Source organism: Brassica napus, unplaced genomic scaffold (genome assembly GCF_020379485.1).
Source record: "Brassica napus cultivar Da-Ae unplaced genomic scaffold, Da-Ae ScsIHWf_1387;HRSCAF=1967, whole genome shotgun sequence".
Taxonomy (NCBI): Eukaryota; Viridiplantae; Streptophyta; class Magnoliopsida; order Brassicales; family Brassicaceae; genus Brassica; species Brassica napus.
Window position 1 is genome coordinate 24,296 of NW_026014804.1, and position 22,277 is coordinate 46,572.

Sequence of the window (22,277 nt, forward strand, 5' to 3'; positions counted from 1 at the left end):
CTTATCATTTTTTAGTTTCAAAAAAGAAAAAAAACTTGTCATTTTTACTTGTTAGTAAAGTCCTAAACCAATGTCAATCTCTTCAAAATACACGACTTTCCTAGCAGCACCGTTGAACATAAGTTTTTAATTCTTATATTTTTAGTGTTGCAAGAGCCCTAAAATTATGGATACTGGTGCCAATTTTTTTAGCTTTACTATAAAGGTACTAAAATGTGTGAATTATTTATTTATTTTACTTTTTGGGTTCCAGTTAGTGTGAATCTTCAAGAGTGTATAACCCCAACACAGACATGTAAATTGATAAATACAGTGTATTATGCACGAGTTTATACAAAGATGGATGTCTATTAAAAACAGCAGCATCAATGTAGATAAGAAATCAATTCAAATCTTCGATAAAAAACCTTGTCCCAAAGACTTATACTTGTACATGGAAATTACATGTATCAGAAACGTTTAATGCTTTGAAGTATTAACTAAATATTGAAACAAGCTACGCTATATCAAATATGGCGAGAGAGGAACAACTGTCGCCATGGCGAAGCTGCAACTCCTTGGACACGGCAAGCTTGTATAATTGATAAGAATGTCAGAAAAAGAATCTCTTCACTTTGCGAGGAAGGTCAGAAAATACGAGGACGGACTCCGGCTCTGGTTTGCCACACGGCAATCAATACTTTGAGCAATAAGAAAGCGTGGTGGGCTGCCTGTTAATTTTGTTAAAACAGTAGGTTTTGATTTCTTTGGAAAATCCGAACCATGAAACCTTGTACAAAACGTTTTTTTTTTGTTTTCTAATTAATTTAACATTCAATTCAAAAAAAAAATTATTGAAACAAAAATGATATCCTTGTGAGGAGTAGCATTGTGACATGTTCCTAATGAACAAAGCCATTAACAAAAAGAAAAAAAAAACATAGAAACTACAGAGGCTGCGACTTGTCACCATCTCAATTGTTATGTTATGGTTTAAGAAAATTAGTACAATAATAAGAGAAGAAAAACAGTATCAAAAGGAGCAGCATGCCAGAAAGAAACAGTATCAATATGGTCTTCGACATCATCGTACAAATGTCAGTGCTTTGTCACGTGTATAGCACTTATTGGTTTCACCTGTTCGATTACTGTTCTTTACCCAAATTACACATTTGGAGCATTAAGTCATACTAAGTCTGCTTCTTAATTTTTATTTTCTGTCAATTTATCTCTGCTTTAATGTTTTGGCTGTTCCTTTTTGACAATTAAAACCATATTATTAAGTCTTTAGAAAAAGTCTTTTTTTTTTTTGATCAACCTTTAGAAAAAGTCTATTTTCTAGAAAGAGAACTGAAGAACTTGCATGGGGGAACATGTAATTTTTATGTTCACGCACTTTTGTGGAGGTAATATGCACGGACATTAACATTCCAGCGAATGTACATAAACTTAAAAAGGAAAAATATCTTAGGAGATTTGAAGTCTTTTAGCCAGTGGCATTGTGATCAAACATTTCATTCCCTAAAGAAGTGTTTAACATTTTACCAAAAAAAGTGTTTATACTTCAGCACATGTAAGGGGGACAAGCGAGATCGTCTAGAACCCTTCAATCCTAATTGGATAATTTCACTTTCGATCGTCACTATCCAGCTGAAACCATTGAGAGATTCTGATTTATGATATGACTCATCCACTTGACATACCTGGAGCATGCATGTGCTGGCGAAGATATGACGCCAGCCCAAGACTCAACTAAATCCACTTCAGCTACTTCAGGCACATTTGGTTTTCTCTAAATTTCTTCATCGAGTATCTCACTACGTACAATGTGTCGTCGTGAGAGGCTTATTCACGCCTTCAAACCTTTTGTTTTCCGTATTTTCTAAAGAAACCATACAATCCTACGAAACCTCGTAGATTCTCCTCTTTGATTAATGGAAATTTTTGCTTTTCTAGTTTAGAAAAATAATATATGAAGTAGTTCTAATCCAAAATGGATCTATCTAGGATTCATGTTCTAGACTTCCAGCAAAACCCGTCCAAGTTGTTTTCGAACCAATATCACTGAAATCTTCAATGTGAACAAAGCCCAAAGGCCCATTTAGATAGAAGATCAAACATGACCCAGAAAATTTCTGCAATCGGTTTCTCCGGATTATTTCTAATGTTTATGGTTTCATGCAGGGATGTCAAAAATCAGTTACATTTGATGGGCTTGCTCAGCTGACTCGTTTTTTTTTTTCCATGAGCATGATTTTTATATTTTAAGCTTTTATATTTTAAGCTCATTTAATAAATAAGTGTAATGATCAAGCTTAAATTAGATCATGAGTTATATGAACATGAGCTTCTTCATGAGCTTGTTCATTTTTTTGTACTTACAATTATATATAATATATATTATATCTGGATAATTTCTATTTTTTTATGTAAAAAAGATAATTTATATATTTACCATATTCATTTTCTAAAATTAAAATGTCAAACCAAATCTTTTTAAAAGATAATTTCTATATTAATCATATTTATCTTCTAAAATTAAACGTAAAACATACATATAAGTAATATGGAAATTAAACTTTTAAAAGTTATCGATAACTTTTTCGAAGAAAGAAAAAAGAAACTATACTATTTAGGAATTATCAAAATCTTCTATATAAATCCACATTAACCCTATCATCTCTCTCACAAACTTCGTTGATCCCAAATTTGACATACGTCTCTTTCGCTTTTGCTTATCGTAATATTTATGTTTTGGATTTTTTATGTTTAGTATTTAATATTTATGTTTTGGATTTTTAATATTTAAATTTTGAACAATATTCTAGAAGTTATTTTATCACTATTTATTTTATTTTATAATTATTTTATAATTATTATTTTTATTTAGATCACAAATTAGCTCATTTAACTCATGATCTAGATGATCTAAATTCGATTTACATATTGAAGCTCATATAATAAATGAGCCGAGCTGAGCTGAGCTGAGCTAGCTCATGAAATAGCGAGCTCACTATCACTATGAATTGAGCTCATTTGAGCGAGTTAGCTCATTTTGACACTCCTATTCATTTTTTTGGATCATTTACTTCAGGCATTTGGAGTCTCCACTCTCCAAACAATTATGACTGATTTAAAAAAAAATGAAAATTACCGTTTACTAATTAATTTTTTTTTAACACTGAATCATTGTAACATTCATGACCAAATTGGTCTTACATAAATGCAGAAATACTGCAAACAGAAAAACCAGTACAAAATAGAAGACAATAACTATTAGAAGCTTAGCTATATTGATACCAGTAGGTACCATTCAAAGATAAACTGTGACCAACCTTAATCCATCCTGATTAATTATGTGAGAGTAATTGTTAGATCGTTGATGAATGGAAAGATAATTCAAAAATGCAATGCAACTAAAATGTTATTGGAAGTCGCAATTGTGTAGCTGGAGATGCCAACCATCTGTACAATAAATCATGGTAACATATGAATTATATGTTTAAAATTCTTACTAATTATAGGATTATGAGAAAGTTATCAGGTGAGAAACAAGAAGCACAAGAAAATGTTGAAAGTGAAAACTTACTCAGTGCATCCATCAATATGAGTTCTTGACCATGTTGAAATGGAATTAAGCGGAACAGGCTTGCAGATTGTGTTTAAGCGGAAGCAGTTACAGGGCAACTCTCCTTTGGCAAGTGACAAAGCCAATAAGCTACCCAGAACACAAAAGAGCAAATTGCATAGTCGCGTGCCTATAGAAAGATGCCCTATTACTGCTCTGCTTATTGTTAACTCTCTCATCCTCCTCCATTGTGACTTCTTCTGTTTTTGCTATGAGAGAAGGTTGCTTGGTTACTCATGGACTCATAGGCTCAGTATATATACCTATATAAGTTTTAATATAATAAATGGTGACTTTTTGACATTTGGGTGATGGAGAGAAAAGATGAGATGCTTTTGATGGCTTATTCCATGGATATCCATCCCCATTTTCCTTTTTACTAAGCGTTGCCTTTTGATGATGCTTTGCTGCTTCTGATCATGTCTCTCATTATTGTGCTTCATAATGAAGCCACTCAAGGAATTTTTTTAACCCACCCAGGTTCGAAGGTATGTCTCTACTACCCACATCTAAGAGCACCCCCATTAGTGAACCCCATTAAAGGGGTTCACAAAGTATTCTTTTATTATTATTTTTTTTTGGTTTGATTTTTGTTTAAAAAAAAAAAAAAATTATTTTTTCGGACCAATCGCGGGCCGCCACATGCCGTGGGGCCCGCGCTACAGTGATGAAACAGGTTCACTGGGAAGAGGTGGAGAGAGACAAGTTCATCACTATTCCTTATTTTAATATTTTTTTTTTTTGAAATCTGTGTGAACCCCGCATAAGTTCACTAATGGGGGTGCTATAAGTATGTAACGTATTCATAGTTTTAATTTAATTTTTAATTTGTAAAAAAATTAAAAGAATCTAGACTTTATATTTGACTGAAAATAATTAAAATCTGTAGAGTGATGATGATTGTGAAAGTGAAAGAATTGGTATATAAAAAACTGATGATGGCATATCCTTTTTGAAGGGTTATTCCATGAATATCCAGAACATGAAAACGGATCGTTTCGACAAGAATGTGATGACTTGATTTTATGCTTTTATGAAGAGTCAAAGTTGTTTGCATCATTTGACTCATTACTCCAAATCTCATTCTTGCTTCTTATTTTGCAGGTTGTAGAGTAATATGCTTTGTCTCCCATGTAGCTGCTGCTCATGTTCCTTGCATTCTACGTCATGAGCCATCATAGGCTTAGGGCTTTTCGATTTATATTCTATTTCTCATAACTATTCAAGAGATTGCCATCAAGAACTGATAACATCTTCTAAGAAATTGATTGATATATCATTTTAGTCAAATCTGGTAGCAAAATGTAACTGATTTTCTCTAAAATGCTAAAGAAACTAAAACATGCAAGCCCAAATCATTTCAAGCCCAAACAGCTAGAAGAGACATCAAACCAGCACCAAGAATAAGAGAAAGGCTACAAGCTAATTGTATCTTCATACTACTCTGAGCTTTATGGTCCATGAATAGTGGAGCTACCAAATCAACAAGCGCCATGTAAATCAAGATTCCAGCAGCTGCCGCATTAAGAAAACCTGATACTTTTAGTGCCATTGGGCTGTTCTCATTGTAAATCTCTGAAACTCCAATACCGATTCCAATCCCTGCTGGTGCCGTGAGTGCAAAGAACAACACCATAATCCATATTTTCTTAACCCCAAACTTTGCCTGCACAAAAACACCAAGTTAAGTTGTTTATTTAAATATCATTCAGTTGATAGAATCATAAGAGATACAGATAGATTTTAAGATTACCTCAGAGATGCAACCACCAAGACCAAAACCTTCAAACAGTTGATGGAAAGTTATTGCAACCAAGAGAGGCTTTATTGTGCTTACACTCGGAGATGCTCCCAGAGATATTCCTATTATCACTGAGTGAACCACAATCCCCAATTCAAGTATCTAACCATAAGAAAAATAAAAGAACATGTGATCAATACTAATTAGCAAATGTGTTTATCTAAAGAAAACTTCGATTATTTGAAAAATTGTTTTATTCAAAATCGAGAGTTTCTTTGAATCTTAACGGACAAAAATGGATTTTGGTTAAAGCCATTTTGAAGGCTATAGACAATTTAATAAAAAAGTTAATAATTTTTTATATTTTTTACAAATTTGTGGATCTATGTTTATGTAAAATTTTCTTAAATTTTGAGGATCATAGACAAGTTGCTTATGTCCCGGCACTGATTTTGGCAATTAGGGTTTTGTGATTTTACTTACTTGTGTCACAATCTTTTTCCTCATATCATCTTGGGGGACGAGAAGAGAGCCATGAGCATGTCCTTGCGAGGCATGAGTATGAGCAGAGCCAATATGTGAATGCTCCTCCTTATCTCCACAGGTACTCACCGGCAACGTCTTAGCCTCATTCTCCGAACGAGACCTGTTCAAATACCCTGAAGCAAAAGACTCAATCAACATGGTCAAAATCGCCGCAGCCATGGCAACTAAATCCGTCATGGGAAAATCACCCCATGGTGACTCTTCTCCGAGGCATGGACTCGTGAGACTCTCGGTGGCATCTGGAAGAATGTGGACGAAACCGGTGGCTAAGATTACTCCTGCGGCAAATGCCTTCACGAACATGAAAAAGTTGCTCTCTGACTTGAGGCCGAAGATAGGTAAACAGACTCCTAACACTCCTGCTACTAAGATGGAGAAGAATGCTCCGATCTTGTACTTAAGAATCGATGCCTTCTCTGTAGCGGAGCCTCCTCCATTGGAGCCACCACATTCGTTTTCTTCATCAGTGGCTGAGACTAGAAGCGGTAGAATAGACAAAGAGAAAATGAAAGCTGAAACTACGGTTTTTTGGACTCGATACATCATTGGCTTTTGATGAACGTTAGAGTTTCTTTTTTGTTAGTCTTCGTTTGTGTGGTTTGTAACAATGAACAATTCACACTGCTTATTTATATAAGATTTTTTTTTTTTGTTTAGAGAGGTTGGTTACTCGGGATATTGAATTAGTTTGAAAAGGTTAGAAATATTGGCCCTAAAGATGGGAACTTGTGTAATTGTTGAATAGACTATGTCGACATGAACAGTAATAATGTTGTTTTTAATTATTATTGTGAAAGAATTGTGTTGGGTTTAGAAGCTGTTTATCGGAGATGACGACATATTTAGTCTATGTGTGTCGTGATTATTAGTTTCTAACTTTCTACTACTTTCTAGTCAAAACAAGAAAAAAAGACTAGAAATTTAGGCAGTTTTGTATTTAATGCAAAATATTTTTTTGGGTGTAAAGGTTAATACAAAATCTATTCTATACTAAAAGCACGATATAGAGTGATTTCACAGTGTCCACATCGACAAATTTATTCGGCCAATCAAAACATTTCAATAATACACGTATGACCTCCTAAACTGTTGCTTTTGTATGGGTTTCAATGTGGTTTTACTGGGCTTCGTCGGTTTCAAACTACCGGTACAATTAGAAAAAAAAACCTGAGACGGATAACACGATGCTCTCTCCTCTATCGCTTCGTCTTCACCGTTTTCTCTCCATCCTTTCAGTTCTCTCGATCCTCATATTATAAATATTCGGCTTTAAGGAAATCGGAGAAGGAAAGAAGGAGACCATATGGACAGACATGCATTTGAAGATCTTCACAACCACATCAAGAGCTCGGCGGTGATCGTGACGGAGCCCGATTTCAACGCCAAGATCTGCCACTTCGGCACCGGGCAGCTCTGTGGGGAAACAGACGGATCGAGAGATTCCAAAGCCGTTTGATTCGAAGGAGTGATAGGATACATGTCGCCGGATTTTCAGGCTTTGGGGTTGCGACTCAGGAATCAGACGTGTTCGCCTTCGGAGTCATGATGCTTGAGCTTCTCTCCGGCGAGGAGTCGTTGAAGTATAGGTATGAGAAATCGACCGGGGATTTTGAACGGACTTTGGTGATTGAAACCACGAAAGCGGTGGTTGACGGCGGAGATGGTGGTGACGTAGGGGGCGGTTGAGGAGGTGGATGGATCGGAGGTTGGGGGATTCGTTTCCGGTGACGGTGGAGGAGAAGTTAATGCGGTTGGCGTTGGAGTGCGTCGAGGATGAGGCGGTGAACCGGCCGGAGATGGGAAGAGTCACCGGAAAGATATCGCAATTGTATTTGGAATCGGAGAAATGGTTGGCGAATATGAAGACTTCCTTTCCAGGTTTCAGAAGTCTCATTTCTTTGTTAGGATCGCAGAGTCTGGTGAGCCGCTTTGGTCAAAGAAACCTCTGTGTTGGGAGATACAAAGCTAGAGGAAAAGCGGGAAAGAGAGACCTTGTGTTAGTGCTTTTTTAGATAGAGGAGAGTTTGATCTTAATGTTGCTGGAGGTGTAGCAAGAAGTAAGGCAAAATGTTGTGCCTTACCCAATGGAGACACATGATGGTAATTCTTATAAGTTGTTGTTTTAACCTACTGATTCTCACACAATGCCTTTATTTGGAAGGGTGAAGGTCTCTTTACAAGTTTATATCGCTGACTGTCCCAATGAACCAATCATTGAGATACTGCAGTTTGAGAAGCATCAAGACATGGACCAACTTTCTGATCATGAACACAAGGATCCATATGGGAACCTTTTGAAGTGGTTGATACCGTTGGATAACACTATTTCTCAGCAACCCCGTTACCTCCTATAAGCTCTACCCCAGATATCAGCAGCAGTGCACACAAGCCATTACTCTCTTCTGGCTCAGGATCTCAGCTCTTCTCATTCGTCCATTTTAGAAGCTACTCCATGTTAGCTCTGCCGGCGCCGTGTTTATAGTTTCTGTACGTATGTGTTTGTGGAAGGTAAAGGTCTTTCTTTTTGAATGTGGGTGTGGCTAATGAGCTCAAGTGTTGTGGTTTCATGGCTCATGTTGTTCTTTTTTGTGTAGCTTAAGCGTTTTGGTTTCATGTCTTACAGCAGTGCACACAAGCCATTACTCTCTTCTGGCTCAGGATCTCAGCTCTTCTCATTCGTCCATTTTAGAAGCTACTCCATGTTAGCTCTGCCGGCGCCGAACACTGCACCAGTTACTGGACCGTAAAAACTGAAAGCTCCAAACCATCATTTGACCTTGAAGACTGGAACTGTTACTCAGGTCAAACATTATGGAACGGTCACAAGTCTGGGACTGAAGAGCGCTTATCTTTCCGGGGTGTCCCTTTGGAGCGGGATAAATTCTCTGTTCGTTGTGGACGTGAAGGCATATGCATTCCTGGTAAGAAGATGGAGGAAGAAACTCGAAATCATTCAACCTATTGATATCAATTCTTTTACAGCTGATTGTAATACAGATAAACATTTAATATAAATAGTTTTAAATTTTTATAATAAATTCTAATGTATATATGTAACATAGTCATATTTAATATAATATGGGTATATTTTGTTAACTCTTTGGAGGTTCAATCTTGACGGACAAGAGGGAATAGCAGAGCATAAATCCCAGTGATATATTGATGGGCTTTAAAACAAAAGAAATGTCAAAAAATGTTGATTACATACAATCTGTATCACCTGTTTACGAATTTATAAACATAAACAAAGAAATAACTATTTAATATCACTAAACTTCAATTTGAAATAAACTTTAGTATCACTAGGCACAAGCTAGGTTTTTAGATTTGTGGAATCATAACAAAACGAGAAACAAAAAGAATGGAAAAAAGCTCAAGGAAAATGATACAGTCAAATAAGTGGCGATGTAAATTAGACTGAAGTAAAAGTAAAATAAAAAAAAACATTATACAAAGTCGAATAAGGTGGCACTACAAATAAGTAAATGATAGGAAGAGTAACAAAAGAGTTTGTAGCAAAGACGCAAAGAAAAACACAAGAAATTCAGATAAGGAAAAAAATAGAAATTAAAAATTGTTAGTAAAATGGAAAATTCAAGAATCATATACAGTATCAAAACCTTAAAACAACACAAATGAACCCCGTAGGCAATAAGTAAAATCAGTGACCACATCAAAACACAAAATTCACAAATACGGTATCACTTACAAATATGATCGTGACACATAACAATTATATATTTAAAATTGTGACATTTGTTAATATATTTCATAATTAAAGATAAATTACATTTACGTATTATATATTTTTTACATATTATAAAATAATAAGTATATTTTATAATTAAAAAATTCAGTAACTATTACATTTACGTATTATATGTTTTTTTGTGGAATGTTTAATAGTTTTAGTAATTTATGATTTTGAATAAAATTCAATGCAAAGTCTAAAATCTAAATATTAAGTTGTGAATATTTGTTCAAAGCTTTTATAAAAAAAATCAAAGCAAATTTGATTGCGTTTCGATCATTCTCTTCTACGAACTTGAGATGCTTCAAAGCATGAGTTAGCTCTTTGTGTATGCCTAATGACAGGCTTAACGACGTGATTAACATGCTGAGGATTAGTTTAGATTAGCGACGGTACCACGAGCTTCACGTCATGGATAAGTTATGGTGTTCTCTTTGTGGAGTAGATCTACTAAGCTCTTGATTTTCTTTTGTACGTAATTAAATGACAGCTTCAAGATTTATCTCTTCTCAACATGTTCTCATTTTTTTTCCACATATATAATTCTAATACTCATGCCTTTCTAATGCCACAGATAAATAGTTAAACAAAAATTAAATGGATCGCTCTCACCGTCTTTCCTCTTTCTCTTTGTTTCCGTTAACAAACATGAATCACTTGAACATTGATTTTGAGAACAAGATTGTAGAGTTTATACAATAATTGAATCTAAAAAGCCTTAAGATGGTTAAATTTCTGTGGATTTTATTTATAATCAGATAGCTCATGCTGATTTGTTTCGGCTATACAAAGCGGCTGAGCATTTGTGTTGCCTACATGAGGAAATAACACAAGCACAAGTCCGTATTCTGATTAATGATTGTGCTGCTTTCGAATAAGCTATATTTATTAAACTATTTAATTACTAATAATGAAGTTCTTATGTACGGTGTTATAGAATCTAAATGTATTCTTAGAATCTATATGGATCATAATTAAAGCTTAGATAACACAAATGCTCTTCGCCTCTTTGTATATAGCCGAAGCAAATCAACACACTAGAGTTATGTGATAATAAATAAAATACACCAAAATTTTACCATTTCTAGGCTAACACAAATGCTCTGTATTCATTTCACATGTTTGCTCAGCATCCCAAATATATTTTTTGATTGTAACAATAAGAAAATTTTGAGTTTAAATCATTGCAAATTTGATATACGATTTATATGTTATATATCATAACCATGATATATAAGGATTATATGTTAAAAAAATATAACTGTCAAAAACCCCGGGCGTAGCCCGGGAAATTCCCTAGTATATCTTAACAGCCTAATTGCGAAAGGGTTTGGAAGATTTGATATTTTTATTTATAATCTTGAGATATCCAGCGGTCGAGGTCTAATTAACTAATAATTCTTCAAGGTCTGTCAACCGACCCCATACAAACTCAGTTGTTTGTAATGAGAAATAGAAATTCCTGTCGACTGATATATCTGTGATAATAGATCTCGAATCCAGAATAGTTGATACCTTTCCAAGGCTTCTTTGCGTTGTCGCATGATAGACAATCAATTTTTTTTTTTTTGGTAAAATGTTAAATTTATTATACCAAGTTTTAGTTTTTGACAGACATTACAATAGATTAACTAGAAGCAGAATTACTGAAATTAAACTAAACATCAAGGCCAATCACAACAACACTAGCTTAAACAGAGACGAGAAACAAAGACGTTTGGAGACGGAGACCAGCGAAGCAAAGCTCAGACCAGGGAAAATGGAGGGAACCGCAGGAGCAAGCCAGTTGCCACGAGTCCGAGAGAAAGGCGGCTCAAACCTTGAAGCAGGGTACCTACAGCTTCCGGCAAGCCAGCGAATCGCGAACCACTCCAAGAATCACAAGCACGAACTCACAAACCAACCTGACATTGACATACACCAGCGGCACGAGGCAGTGGGACTATCCGACGATGCCGTCGTACGGTTTAAGACTCGAAGATTGCCGCCTTCAAGGCCCTCACCGGGACCGTATACACCCATTGAACCGAGAGCCCATATAGAGCAAGCGGACCGAACAGCACACCACCTCTGGAGCAGCCTCAACCGAGTTAGAGAGAAGACCGAGAGCTTAACTGAAAACCTACCTCCATCGGAACCTACTTCGAAGCCCTGCCTTCAGCTAGTAGCACGCTGGAATTAGCACAAGGAGAGAAGCTTGGCGACGGTGGACGCCACAACGACGAGACCTCTAACTTTGAGGCGAGCAAACCACCAGTAACGAGACGATGGCCAAAGCAACACCACGCGCTGCCACCGGAGCAACCTCAAAGCAGGAGAGAGACTCACCCACTCAAGGACTCCACGCACTTCCCCCGAAGACCACCGGAGGAGACAAAGACAGAGAGAATCACCAGAGTTGCAAGCAACCCAGATCTGAGACCAAGAGGCCTCCCCGACGAACCACGCGCTGCCAAACCGAAAAGCTTAACGAGATCTAAAAAAAAAATCTCCTAGACAAAGTCGCCGGAGCAAAACTGGAAGTAGCCACAGCAAGGAGCAAACGCCGTCCTCTAGCGTCACTACCCTCACCGGGAACAACACAGATCTACTCCATAAACCCGGATCTGAACCAGGAGAGAATCTCAGAGCTTCACCTCCGCCGACACAGAGAAAAGACCACGGAGATGACGATGAGAAGCGGAGGAAACAGGGGGGGCTCCGGCGACTGCAAAAGGACACGGCAGCCACCGGAGCGGGGAGTAAACGCGGCGGAGGAAAGTTGAGTAGAGAGAGGGGAGTAAACGCAGATAGACAATCATGCATGAAGCTTCGAGATATAAAAATGGAGTTGAACACAACGAAAGTCGACTCTTCTTGATAATTTGATACAATGACGATTAAAGAGATCATTGCATTCTGCCAAAATTATTATGATTCACATTTGTTTTTGGCCAATTAACGTTGATTCAGTATAATTACTTCTTCAAAATAATGTGTTTTAATAAAATTCATTCTTTCATCTAACGTTTTATAAGCATAAATGCATCTTTTTTTTTGTCAACTAAATGCATCTTCTTTATATATATAGCAGAATTCAGCAAATAATCAGCGATGATTCTGCTTCTGCAAGTTGAAGAATAATTCTTTTTATTTTGTCAACGGCTAAAGAAAAATTTCATATATAACATAGACTTAAACTTTACTCTCTCCGTTTCATTATAAGTGTCACTTAAACACTTTTTACACATAATAAAAAATTATTGAAATATATTTATGTTTTTATTAATTACATCTAATTGACCAATAACATTTGAGATAATTAAATTTATTTACTAGATCAATAAATTTTACAATTAATATTCAGCTGAAAGTAAACAAAAATTGTATTAAAAATCTAAAACGATACTTTTTATGTAACAAAAAAAACTCAAAAGTAACACTCTTTAAGAAACAGAGTGAGTATTATTTTGCAATTGTGGTTTTGGCAAAAAAAAATTTGATTTTGCGGTTTCAGTGGAAAACATGTTTCTTCCTGTTTTCAGCGAGAAAACCGATTTTACGGTTTCGATGGGAAAAATGTGATTTTTTGGTTTTGGCAAAAATGCGCTTTTACGATTTTGGCAAAAATGCGCTTTTACGATTTTAGCGAGAAAAAATAATTTTATAGTTTTAGTAGAAAAACACGATTTTCTGGTTTAACATGAAAATGCTATTTTGCGGTTTTGAAAGAAAAACACAATTTCTAGTTTTTGCTGAAAACAAATATTTTTAAACCCCATCCAAACATTGAACCGGACAACTTTCCGAATCAACGGGTTATTGGATCGACCACAGTTTACAAAAATTAAGTAATTAATTTGTTATATAATAATATATTAGTTATCCCTTATATATTAATTGAGAAACATTACAACATTATTCTGTAGTCACGTGTCACCATGACAATGAAATTCAGAATTTTTAGAGAAATATGTTGGTCAATCTAAACTTATATTATATTTTTATTAAATTAAGTATTAAATTGATAACTAGTGTACAAAATAATATTTTCGCACTTTTCTTACATAAAATCTACGGAATTGCCTAATATGATTAACGTATATATGATTATTAATGATTATGAATAATAAATATTTGATAACAATTTTTGTATCTTAGTTCTTTTTTGTTTAATTTTATATTATTAACATATATTAAACAACTACATTAACCATATAATAAAAAAATAATTTTTTTATATGTTATATTTTGAATTTTTAAAACGACTAAAATTTTTTAAAAGGTTAAATATCTCACACTAAAATTTTGTGATCAACAGTTCAACTTTTTTTAGTAATAACAAAATACAAACGATCATAAATCATATGAATATGAAGTCTTATTTACTAGACATTCATATTATATAATAGTATAGTATAAAATTAAACTATATAACATAGAATAATACTTAAATATGATAATTTCTAAATTTGTATTGAAAAAATATTGAAACCTTAATATTTAAATTTTGACATTTGCATTAAAAAACTGCATATTAGAAATTTTGTGTTTATCATATGAATATGAATTCTCAAAATATAAATATTTACATTAAAATATACTATATATCTATGTCCATGCCATTGAAATTTAGTTATATACCATAAATGATAAATAAAATGATTTTTTGATTTATTTACCAAAAAATATTGTAAATAAACAAGATGTATTGTTTTGATTTATTTCTTTACTCTAATTTAATTGTATACATAATACGTAAATGAATACAAATAAATAATAATAGATAGAAATTAGTTTTATATATAACATTCATCCCCCGTAATTGTTATTTATTTATTTAACAATTAATTTAGTAAAACTTCATATGCTCTCTATATTAGTGGAAAACCACAATAAAATCCATATTCTAGAGACACGGAGACAACAAAGGTTCGAAACCTCTCTGACCATCATCTATATTATTAAAACTGAAGTACACTTTAGTAATGTTTGGAAACGTGAATAGTACTATAACTGAAAATTGTTTGGAAACGAAGATAGCAGTACTACATTAATTGTATTTCCATATTTCACTCATATTAATTATATTGTCTTAACAATATTTCACATCATTAATTATATTACCATAATAATAATAGTGTAGATTTTATTTAGTAGTTAATCAATATTAGTTTTGTGTCAATTATAAAATCAAAAAAGTAAAATAACTGAGTTTTGCATAAGGTTAAACGTTTGTTTTAATTTGTTTTACTATAACATTTTTTTTTCAATCAGTGGAAAATTACGTAGCCAAAAACATAATTCAAAAACATGTTTAGTGAATAAAATCATAACTTAAATCAAAATAATAAAAATGAATTACATTCATTGTCACTTAATTTTTCACTCAATATAATTGCTTACTAAATAAAAAAAACCTCTTTCAGTTTCACTTAATTTAGCAAAACACATAAAAAATACATTTATATTAGTTTATAAAATCAGTTAGGCATGAACACTAAATATCCACTTAGGTACGAGTCGTTCCTTTCGGGTATCGTTTTATTTTGTTTTAAAATTACTCACTCCTTGAATATTATAAATTTATGTGTAGGTTTTGAGTTGAATCCTTTTGAGTCTGGATGAGTTTGGTTCTGATGTATATGACCCTAAAATATCTAAATAACCAATGTATTTGAAACGGGTTTGGATATTTGTACCAAAAATAACCATATTATCTGATTCGATCCGGATCTTTTGAATACAATTAGTTATATTACGACATATCTAAAATATAAAACACTAATTATGAAAAACAAATATTAATGTATAAAAATATAAGTATAGTTTTATTTTAGTAATTTCATTAATTATTTTACTTTAACAATATATCACATCATTAATTATATTTACCGTAAAAGTAATAATGTAGATATTTATTTATTAGTTAATCAATATTAACTTTGTGCAATTATAAAAAAATATAAATGTAAGATAACCGAGTTTTGCATATGGTTAATAGTTTGGTTTAATATGTTTTACTAAAACTTTCTTTTGTCTTAGTTCCAATTGGTGAAAAATTACATAGCAAACACACATAATTCAAAGGCATAGTTTATATGAACGAGATAATAATTTAAATCAAAATAATTAAAAAGTATTACATTTATTGTCACTTAATGTTTCACTTCATATAACTATTTTATTAAATAAAAAATTCTTTCTATTTTTCTTATTTTTGCCAAATATATAGAAAGAGTTTCTTTTTAATCTATTTGCAAAATCAGTTAAGTATGGACATTCGGATACTCATTGAGGTACAAGTTGTTTCTTCCGGGATTAATTTTTTTGGATTTTTAAATTAGGCGCCACTTGGATATTATAAATTTATGTATGATGCTTGAGTTGGATCCTCTCGGGTCTGAATGATTTTGATTTTGATGTGTAGAAATATAAAAATATTTAATTAACCAATGTATCTGAAAAGAGTGTATATTTGTACCAAAAATAATCTTATTACCCGATTCAATCCAAATATTTTGAATACAATTAGTTATACGACGACACATCTTAAATATATAACACTAATGATAAAATAACGAATAATTTATAAAACCGTAAAAATTAACACCCGCACGGGCGTGCGGGTCAATCTCTAGTCATATATAAGTTCATGATACATCTATGAATTAAAATAATATTGTCTTATATTTTGAATTTTTCTCTAAATCTATGTGTTAACCCCTACAAAATATACAATTTTTTGGTAAATGGTACAGAAGCCTATAATTTTTAGTGTTGTTTTAAAATTTCTAACCACATTCAACATTTGTATTAATGTATTCTAAACTCTTTTTTATGGTACATGAGCATCGTTCTATTTTTTATTAATTAATTTGGTAAAACTTCATATGCTCCGTAAATAAGTTGACAAATCACAATAAAATCGCTATTTTAGAGAAACAAAGACAAAAAAAGGTTCCAAATCTCTCTGACCATCATCATATGTTATTTCATGATACAACTATGCATTAAAACAATATTGTCATATGCTCCCTATATTAGTGAAAAAACCACAATAAAATCCCTATTCTAGAGTAACAGAGACAACAAAGGTTCCAAAACTCTCTGACCATCATCATATGTTAGTTCATGATACAAAAAGACATTAACACAATATTATCATATTTTTTAAATTTTTCTCAAAATCTATGTGTTAACCCCTACAATTAATATTCAGTATTTTGGTAAATAGTTAATATATTGAAGCCTATAATTTTTAGTGTTGTTTTAAAATTTCTTAACACATACTAAATTTGTATTAATGTATTCTAACCTCTCTGACCATCATCTATATTATTAAAACTGAAGTACACTTTAGTAATGTTTGGAAACATGAATAGTACTATAACTGAAAATTGTTTGGAAACGAAGATAGCAGTACTACATTAATTGTATTTCCATATTTCACTCATCTATATTATTAAAACTGAAGTACACTTTAGTAATGTTTGGAAACATGAATAGTACTATAACTGAAAATTGTTTGGAAACGAAGATAGCAGTACTACATTAATTGTATTTCCATATTTCACTCATATTAATTATATTGTCTTAACAATATTTCACATCATTAATTATATTACCATAATAATAATAGTGTAGATTTTATTTAGTAGTTAATCAATATTAGTTTTGTGTCAATTATAAAATCAAAAAAGTAAAATAACTGAGTTTTGCATAAGGTTAAACGTTTGTTTTAATTTGTTTTACTATAACATTTTTTTTTCAATCAGTGGAAAATTACGTAGCCAAAAACATAATTCAAAAACATGTTTAGTGAATAAAATCATAACTTAAATCAAAATAATAAAAATGAATTACATTCATGGGGAATTGCCACTAATACCACTTTCCTAATACCACTTTTCATTTATACACTAATCAATTATACCACCAGATTTTTAATGGTCAAAATACCATTGTACCCTTAAATAATTAGACCTAAACTACTCTCCTTCTCCCCCACGACATGTGTCTCTCGCCGGAGATATCGGTCAGGTTTCTCTCGCCGGAGGTATCCTCTCCGATCCGATCGGTGACTATGAGATCGCAATTGAATATGCCTCTCATTTCAGGTAACGATGAGTGAGGGACTCGGACTGCTCTCTTCGCCACTAGTGCTTTTGGTCTATAGTAAGCCTTCTTCACACCTTTCATTGTATTGTTGGTTTTGATCTAATGATTTTAATTTTAATTTTCTGCTCTAGAAGAACAAGTTGGAGCACCAGAAATGAGAGAGAGCTCCGATATTAAAGATCTAATCTCCCACGGATACGATTTAATCAACTTACTGAACTCCAAGAACGGATTTGACGTCGTATCGCGCGCAAAGCTTCAACCACTCAAAAGCTCTCCACTTCGCTTGCGATGAGGATTTCAATCAGATTCAGAAATCTATTAAAGGTTAGTTTCTTCACTTGGGTCTCTAGAAAACTTCAAAAGACTGATACTTTACAAGAATCAACAATATAAAAGTGTTCAATTTGTTTTGTTTTGTTTAAAAAAAATGCAGATTGTAAGAAGAAAACAGAGGAAGCTTATTCAGATGAATCAACAGGAGACGATGACATTGAGCGTCTTCAGAAAGAGCTTGATGAAGATATGGAACTAGAAAGCAAGATAAATGACGCGCTTAGATAAGTGTATATACTTTAGTTTCTAGTCCCTTGGTTCAGTGACAAGAAAAGTCTGTGTTCTGTCTGTCTATACAGTTGTTGCTGATGAACTCAAAGACCTGAATGCACAATGGACATTGGTTGATGAAAAGAGGCAATCTTTAAAGAGTAAAGACCGGACGAGTTGAGAGCTGAGTAAGATGCAGTAGCTTCTTCTGAATGTTTGGTAAGATATTGGGCTTCTCAACTCCACTTTTTATCTGCAGGAAGAAGCTTTCTATGTATGCTTGTGTCACAAAGGTTATACCAGAAGCAGACGTTAATGATCCATCAAAGATATTAGGCTGTATCCTTCTATGAATGCTTGTGTCACAAAGGTTATACCAGAAGAAGACGTTAATGATCGATGAAAGATCTCAGGTTGTATCCTTTTTCTTTTCACCATCTCTCTACTTCACGAGTCTCATTCCTTGAGTGTTTTGAATCCTTGATTTAAAGTATTCATTAGATATGGTTTGAGAAGTTCCAATTAGAGACAAATAAGATGACGGCCTATGAGACATGTATAATGGTTTATAAGATGTTTATATTAGTTATAATGGTTTATAAATTATTTGTAAGGAATTATATATAATTTATAAAGGTTTATAAATAATTCTGAAGATTTATAGATCATTTGTAATGGTTTCTAAGTTATTTATAATGGTTTATATACACTCTGGTCTGGATGATCTTGCAGCAGCCTGCAAAGCAATGGAAGGTGTAGGAGAGAGTAAAGAAGGGTCGGGTATGGCTAACGAAGCGGTTTTCTTTTCCAATCTATTCTCGTAATGGGACTGTACTCCTTCGCCAGCCTCATCCCGTCCTCCACCGTCACCTTGTACTTCGGCAACTCGTCCTCCGTGAAAATCCCTTGTCAATGGTCTTCCAACTCGAGCGGAGATCACAGATGCTGCAAATGGCAGAAGGTCAAAATATTTCACCAAAAGTAAATATGATCCTGCTAAATATTTTTTTGTGGAGTTTGAATATTTTTGCAGGGAGAGTTGTGTGATGTTGAACAAAGGCAACTTATTATAAGCATGTATAAATATTTTATAAGCCCTTATAAAACTCTATTCTATAAATCAACTTATTATTATTTATAATAAATTAACTTAGAAATCCTTACAAACCAGTTGAACAAATTGGAAGGCAATTATTTATTTGTCAATGGAGTTTGAATATTTTTGCAGGGAGAGCTGTGTGATGTTGAACAAAGGCAACTTATTATAAGCCTGTATAAATATTTTATAAGCCCCTATAAAACTCTATTCTATAAATCAACTTATTATTATTTATAATAAATTAACTTAGAAATCCTTACAAACGAGTTCATAAACTCTTATAAATTAACTTGTCAATGGTCTTCCAACTCGAGCGGAGATCACAGATGCTGAAAATGGCAGAAGGTCAAAATATTTCACCAAAAGTAAACATGATCCTGCTAAATATTTATTTGTCTATGGAGTTTGAATATTTTTGCAGGGAGAGCTGTGTGATGTTGAACAAAGGCAACTTATTATAAGCCTGTATACATATTTTATAAGCCCTTATAAAACTCTATTCTATAAATCAACTTATTATTATTTATAATAAATTAACTTAGAAATCCTTACAAACCAGTTCATGAACTCTTATAAATTAACTTATAAACTTTTATAATCAAAAACCAGTTTATAAACTCTGATAAATCAGTTTATAATCCCTTATAAGTTAATTTATAAACCATTTATGAATACTTAAAATTAATAATAGTGATTTACTATCAAAATGACTCATTTATGATTTCGCATAATCACCTATTGTTCTACAAAACCACATAAAGCAATTGCTAATCATCAATTCAGGCTACAAGATTGATGCATACACATTTCCAATTATTTATAAACCATTTATAAACACTTATAAATGACTTACAAACCCTTATAAACCTTATAATTTGTTTAAATAATTTTATAAATGAAATAAAGACTTTTATAAATGATATATAGAAAAACTCTTATAATGATTATTTTCAAATTCTTATAAATAAATAGCTGTTATACCAATTATGAAATTAAAAAAAAAAATATAAACTAATTTTAAAATCGATTCTTTTATAGTTTCTATAAGTTATTTGTTCTTAACCAATTTACAAACACTTAAATAATTATAAACTTTTATTAATGGGTACATTTGTTTATAGGAGTTTATAAATGATACACAAAACCTTCTAAATTCTTACAAAAGACATATCAGTTTATATAAACTTATAAAATTTTATAAATTAATTTATAAGGTCTTATAAACTGATTTATGGTTTACAAGGTGATTTTTGGGGTTTTAAGATAATATATTATTTTTATTAACTAATTTTAGTTTTATAAGTGTTATACACCGATTTATAACCCTTCTGATATTTTTCTAGCAGAATATATATTTTTCTAACAGCTCTAGAAGAGCCTCTAAACCGTTTATATACCTTTTATAAATTCTTATAAAGCCTTTATAATTTATAAACCTTTATAAACGGTTTATAAACTATGAATAAATATTTTTATAAATCTTTATAAGCTTTTATAAATTATATCTTTATAATTGTTTTTATAAATCTTTGTTATAGACCCTTAATTAACATTTTAGAAACCTTTATAAACTTCTACAAATATTTATAAACCTTTATAAAAGGTTATAATCTCTTTATAAGTTCTTATTAATTAACCTTATAAAATGATTTATGAACTCTTATAAAATCATTTTTATATTTATAAAAGATTTTATAAACTCTTATAAACTTTTGTAACTGGCTTTATAAATTCTTATAAATAGATTTATAGACTTTGAAATAGTTTGTTAACTATTATTACTGATTTTTTGAATAACTTTTTGCTTCTTAATATTACCAAAGATATATCCACTTTTGTAATCATAGGTACGTGAAGCAGAACTAGAGACAAGTGTGAAAACCTCTGGAAAGAGTTAGCTATTGCATTTACGTTGAGATTGTTGGTTTTCCATCATAGTATAAGAAACCACATTGAAGTGAAGTGAGCGTCCCTGCTGTTTTGTTGTGTTTTGGATGGCTTGGAAAGGAAACAACATGTGGATTTGTCTGTTTTGTAACAATAAGATCTTATCCGTAATGAAGGTAAAAGTCCCAAATAACTTATCTGTTAGGCTCTCTGTTGCAACCCTGTTATACTATATGTCCAATGTTCTTCACATGCTTCTTTTTAACATGAAAACAAAACATATCTTGATCTTCATCACATGAACCATCAAGAGGATGATTCTAGGAAGAAGAACATACATTTTCTGATTATTTCATAACATTAACCAATCGATAACTTATCTAGAAAAACACACATTATTTATAAAATATTAATCATCATTTTACAAGAAAAAGAAACGCTATGGAAGATGACAAAGTGGTTGATGACAGAACATAGAACATGAGTTTCTAAGGTTACCAATATTGTTTCTGTAATGTGTGTCCCACAAAACGTAAGATACATGAGGGAATTTTGCTTGGTAAAACATAAAACACTGAACTTGGTATAGCAGTTTCACCTGCAGAGAGATTGAAGGACTAGACTAGTTCAACGAGTAAAGGCATAGAACCAAGCACTTGTGTCAACGGTAACAGTAGCATGTGCATGTTCCATTCCTAGTTGACAATGACATGAAGAAAGATTAGTAAATGTCTTTCGACAACCAAAGAGAACATAACAGTATCTTGGTAACACCAAAGAACCACTAAGCATTATTGCTTTGCGAAACAATACTCTGGCCTAACAGTACTATTACACCACATAACTAAGTTTAAAGCTTTTCCTAAGAAAAAAATCATTTCTTTAAGTAACTATCTGAAACCCAACCAGCACATCAAAGTAAGATCATGCCCAACTTTCCTCAGTCCCAACAGAACTATACTGATTCATGATAGGAAAAAAAAGATTAAGTCAAAAGCCT

The 22,277-nt window shown here is 32.5% G+C and overlaps 1 protein-coding gene and 2 long non-coding RNA genes across 6 annotated transcripts; 2 read left to right on the forward strand and 1 right to left on the reverse strand.

Moving 5' to 3' along the window:
• Positions 1-4,216: 4,216 nt before the first annotated feature.
• Positions 4,217-6,777, reverse strand: LOC125597209 (probable zinc transporter 12). Its single transcript, XM_048771974.1, has 3 exons — positions 5,832-6,777; positions 5,361-5,510; positions 4,217-5,273 (listed from the first exon to the last, which is right to left on the reverse strand). Exons 1-3 carry the CDS (start codon positions 6,438-6,440, stop codon positions 4,968-4,970), a joined length of 1,065 nt encoding a protein of 354 aa, XP_048627931.1. The 5' UTR covers positions 6,441-6,777; the 3' UTR covers positions 4,217-4,967.
• A 285-nt stretch (positions 6,778-7,062) lies between these two features.
• LOC125597213 lies at positions 7,063-8,992 on the forward strand. 2 transcript variants are annotated; one of them, XR_007331564.1, is made up of 3 exons: positions 7,075-7,994; positions 8,056-8,402; positions 8,518-8,992. It is a non-coding gene; the product is annotated as an uncharacterized LOC125597213 (long non-coding RNA). The 2 variants fall into 2 exon arrangements; XR_007331563.1 differs by having other exon boundaries at positions 7,063-8,402.
• An 8,510-nt stretch (positions 8,993-17,502) lies between these two features.
• Positions 17,503-21,527, forward strand: LOC106434127. 3 transcript variants are annotated; one of them, XR_007331566.1, is made up of 4 exons: positions 17,503-17,802; positions 17,877-18,072; positions 18,182-18,704; positions 19,024-21,527. It is a non-coding gene; the product is annotated as an uncharacterized LOC106434127 (long non-coding RNA). The 3 variants fall into 3 exon arrangements; XR_007331567.1 differs by having other exon boundaries at positions 18,182-18,479; positions 18,551-21,527; XR_007331565.1 differs by having other exon boundaries at positions 18,182-21,527.
• Positions 21,528-22,277: the final 750 nt, after the last annotated feature.

Excerpts from the sequence above, each read along its gene's own strand:
- LOC125597209 (XM_048771974.1), bottom strand. The coding sequence starts at position 6,440 with ATGATGTATCGAGTCCAAAAAACCGTAGTTTCAGCTTTCATTTTCTCT. Across the intron at positions 5,511-5,831 it reads GGAAAAAGATTGTGACACAA|ATACTTGAATTGGGGATTGT; the intron begins GTAAGTAAAATC and ends TCTTATGGTTAG. Across the intron at positions 5,274-5,360 it reads TTGGTGGTTGCATCTCTGAG|GCAAAGTTTGGGGTTAAGAA; the intron begins GTAATCTTAAAA and ends GTTTTTGTGCAG.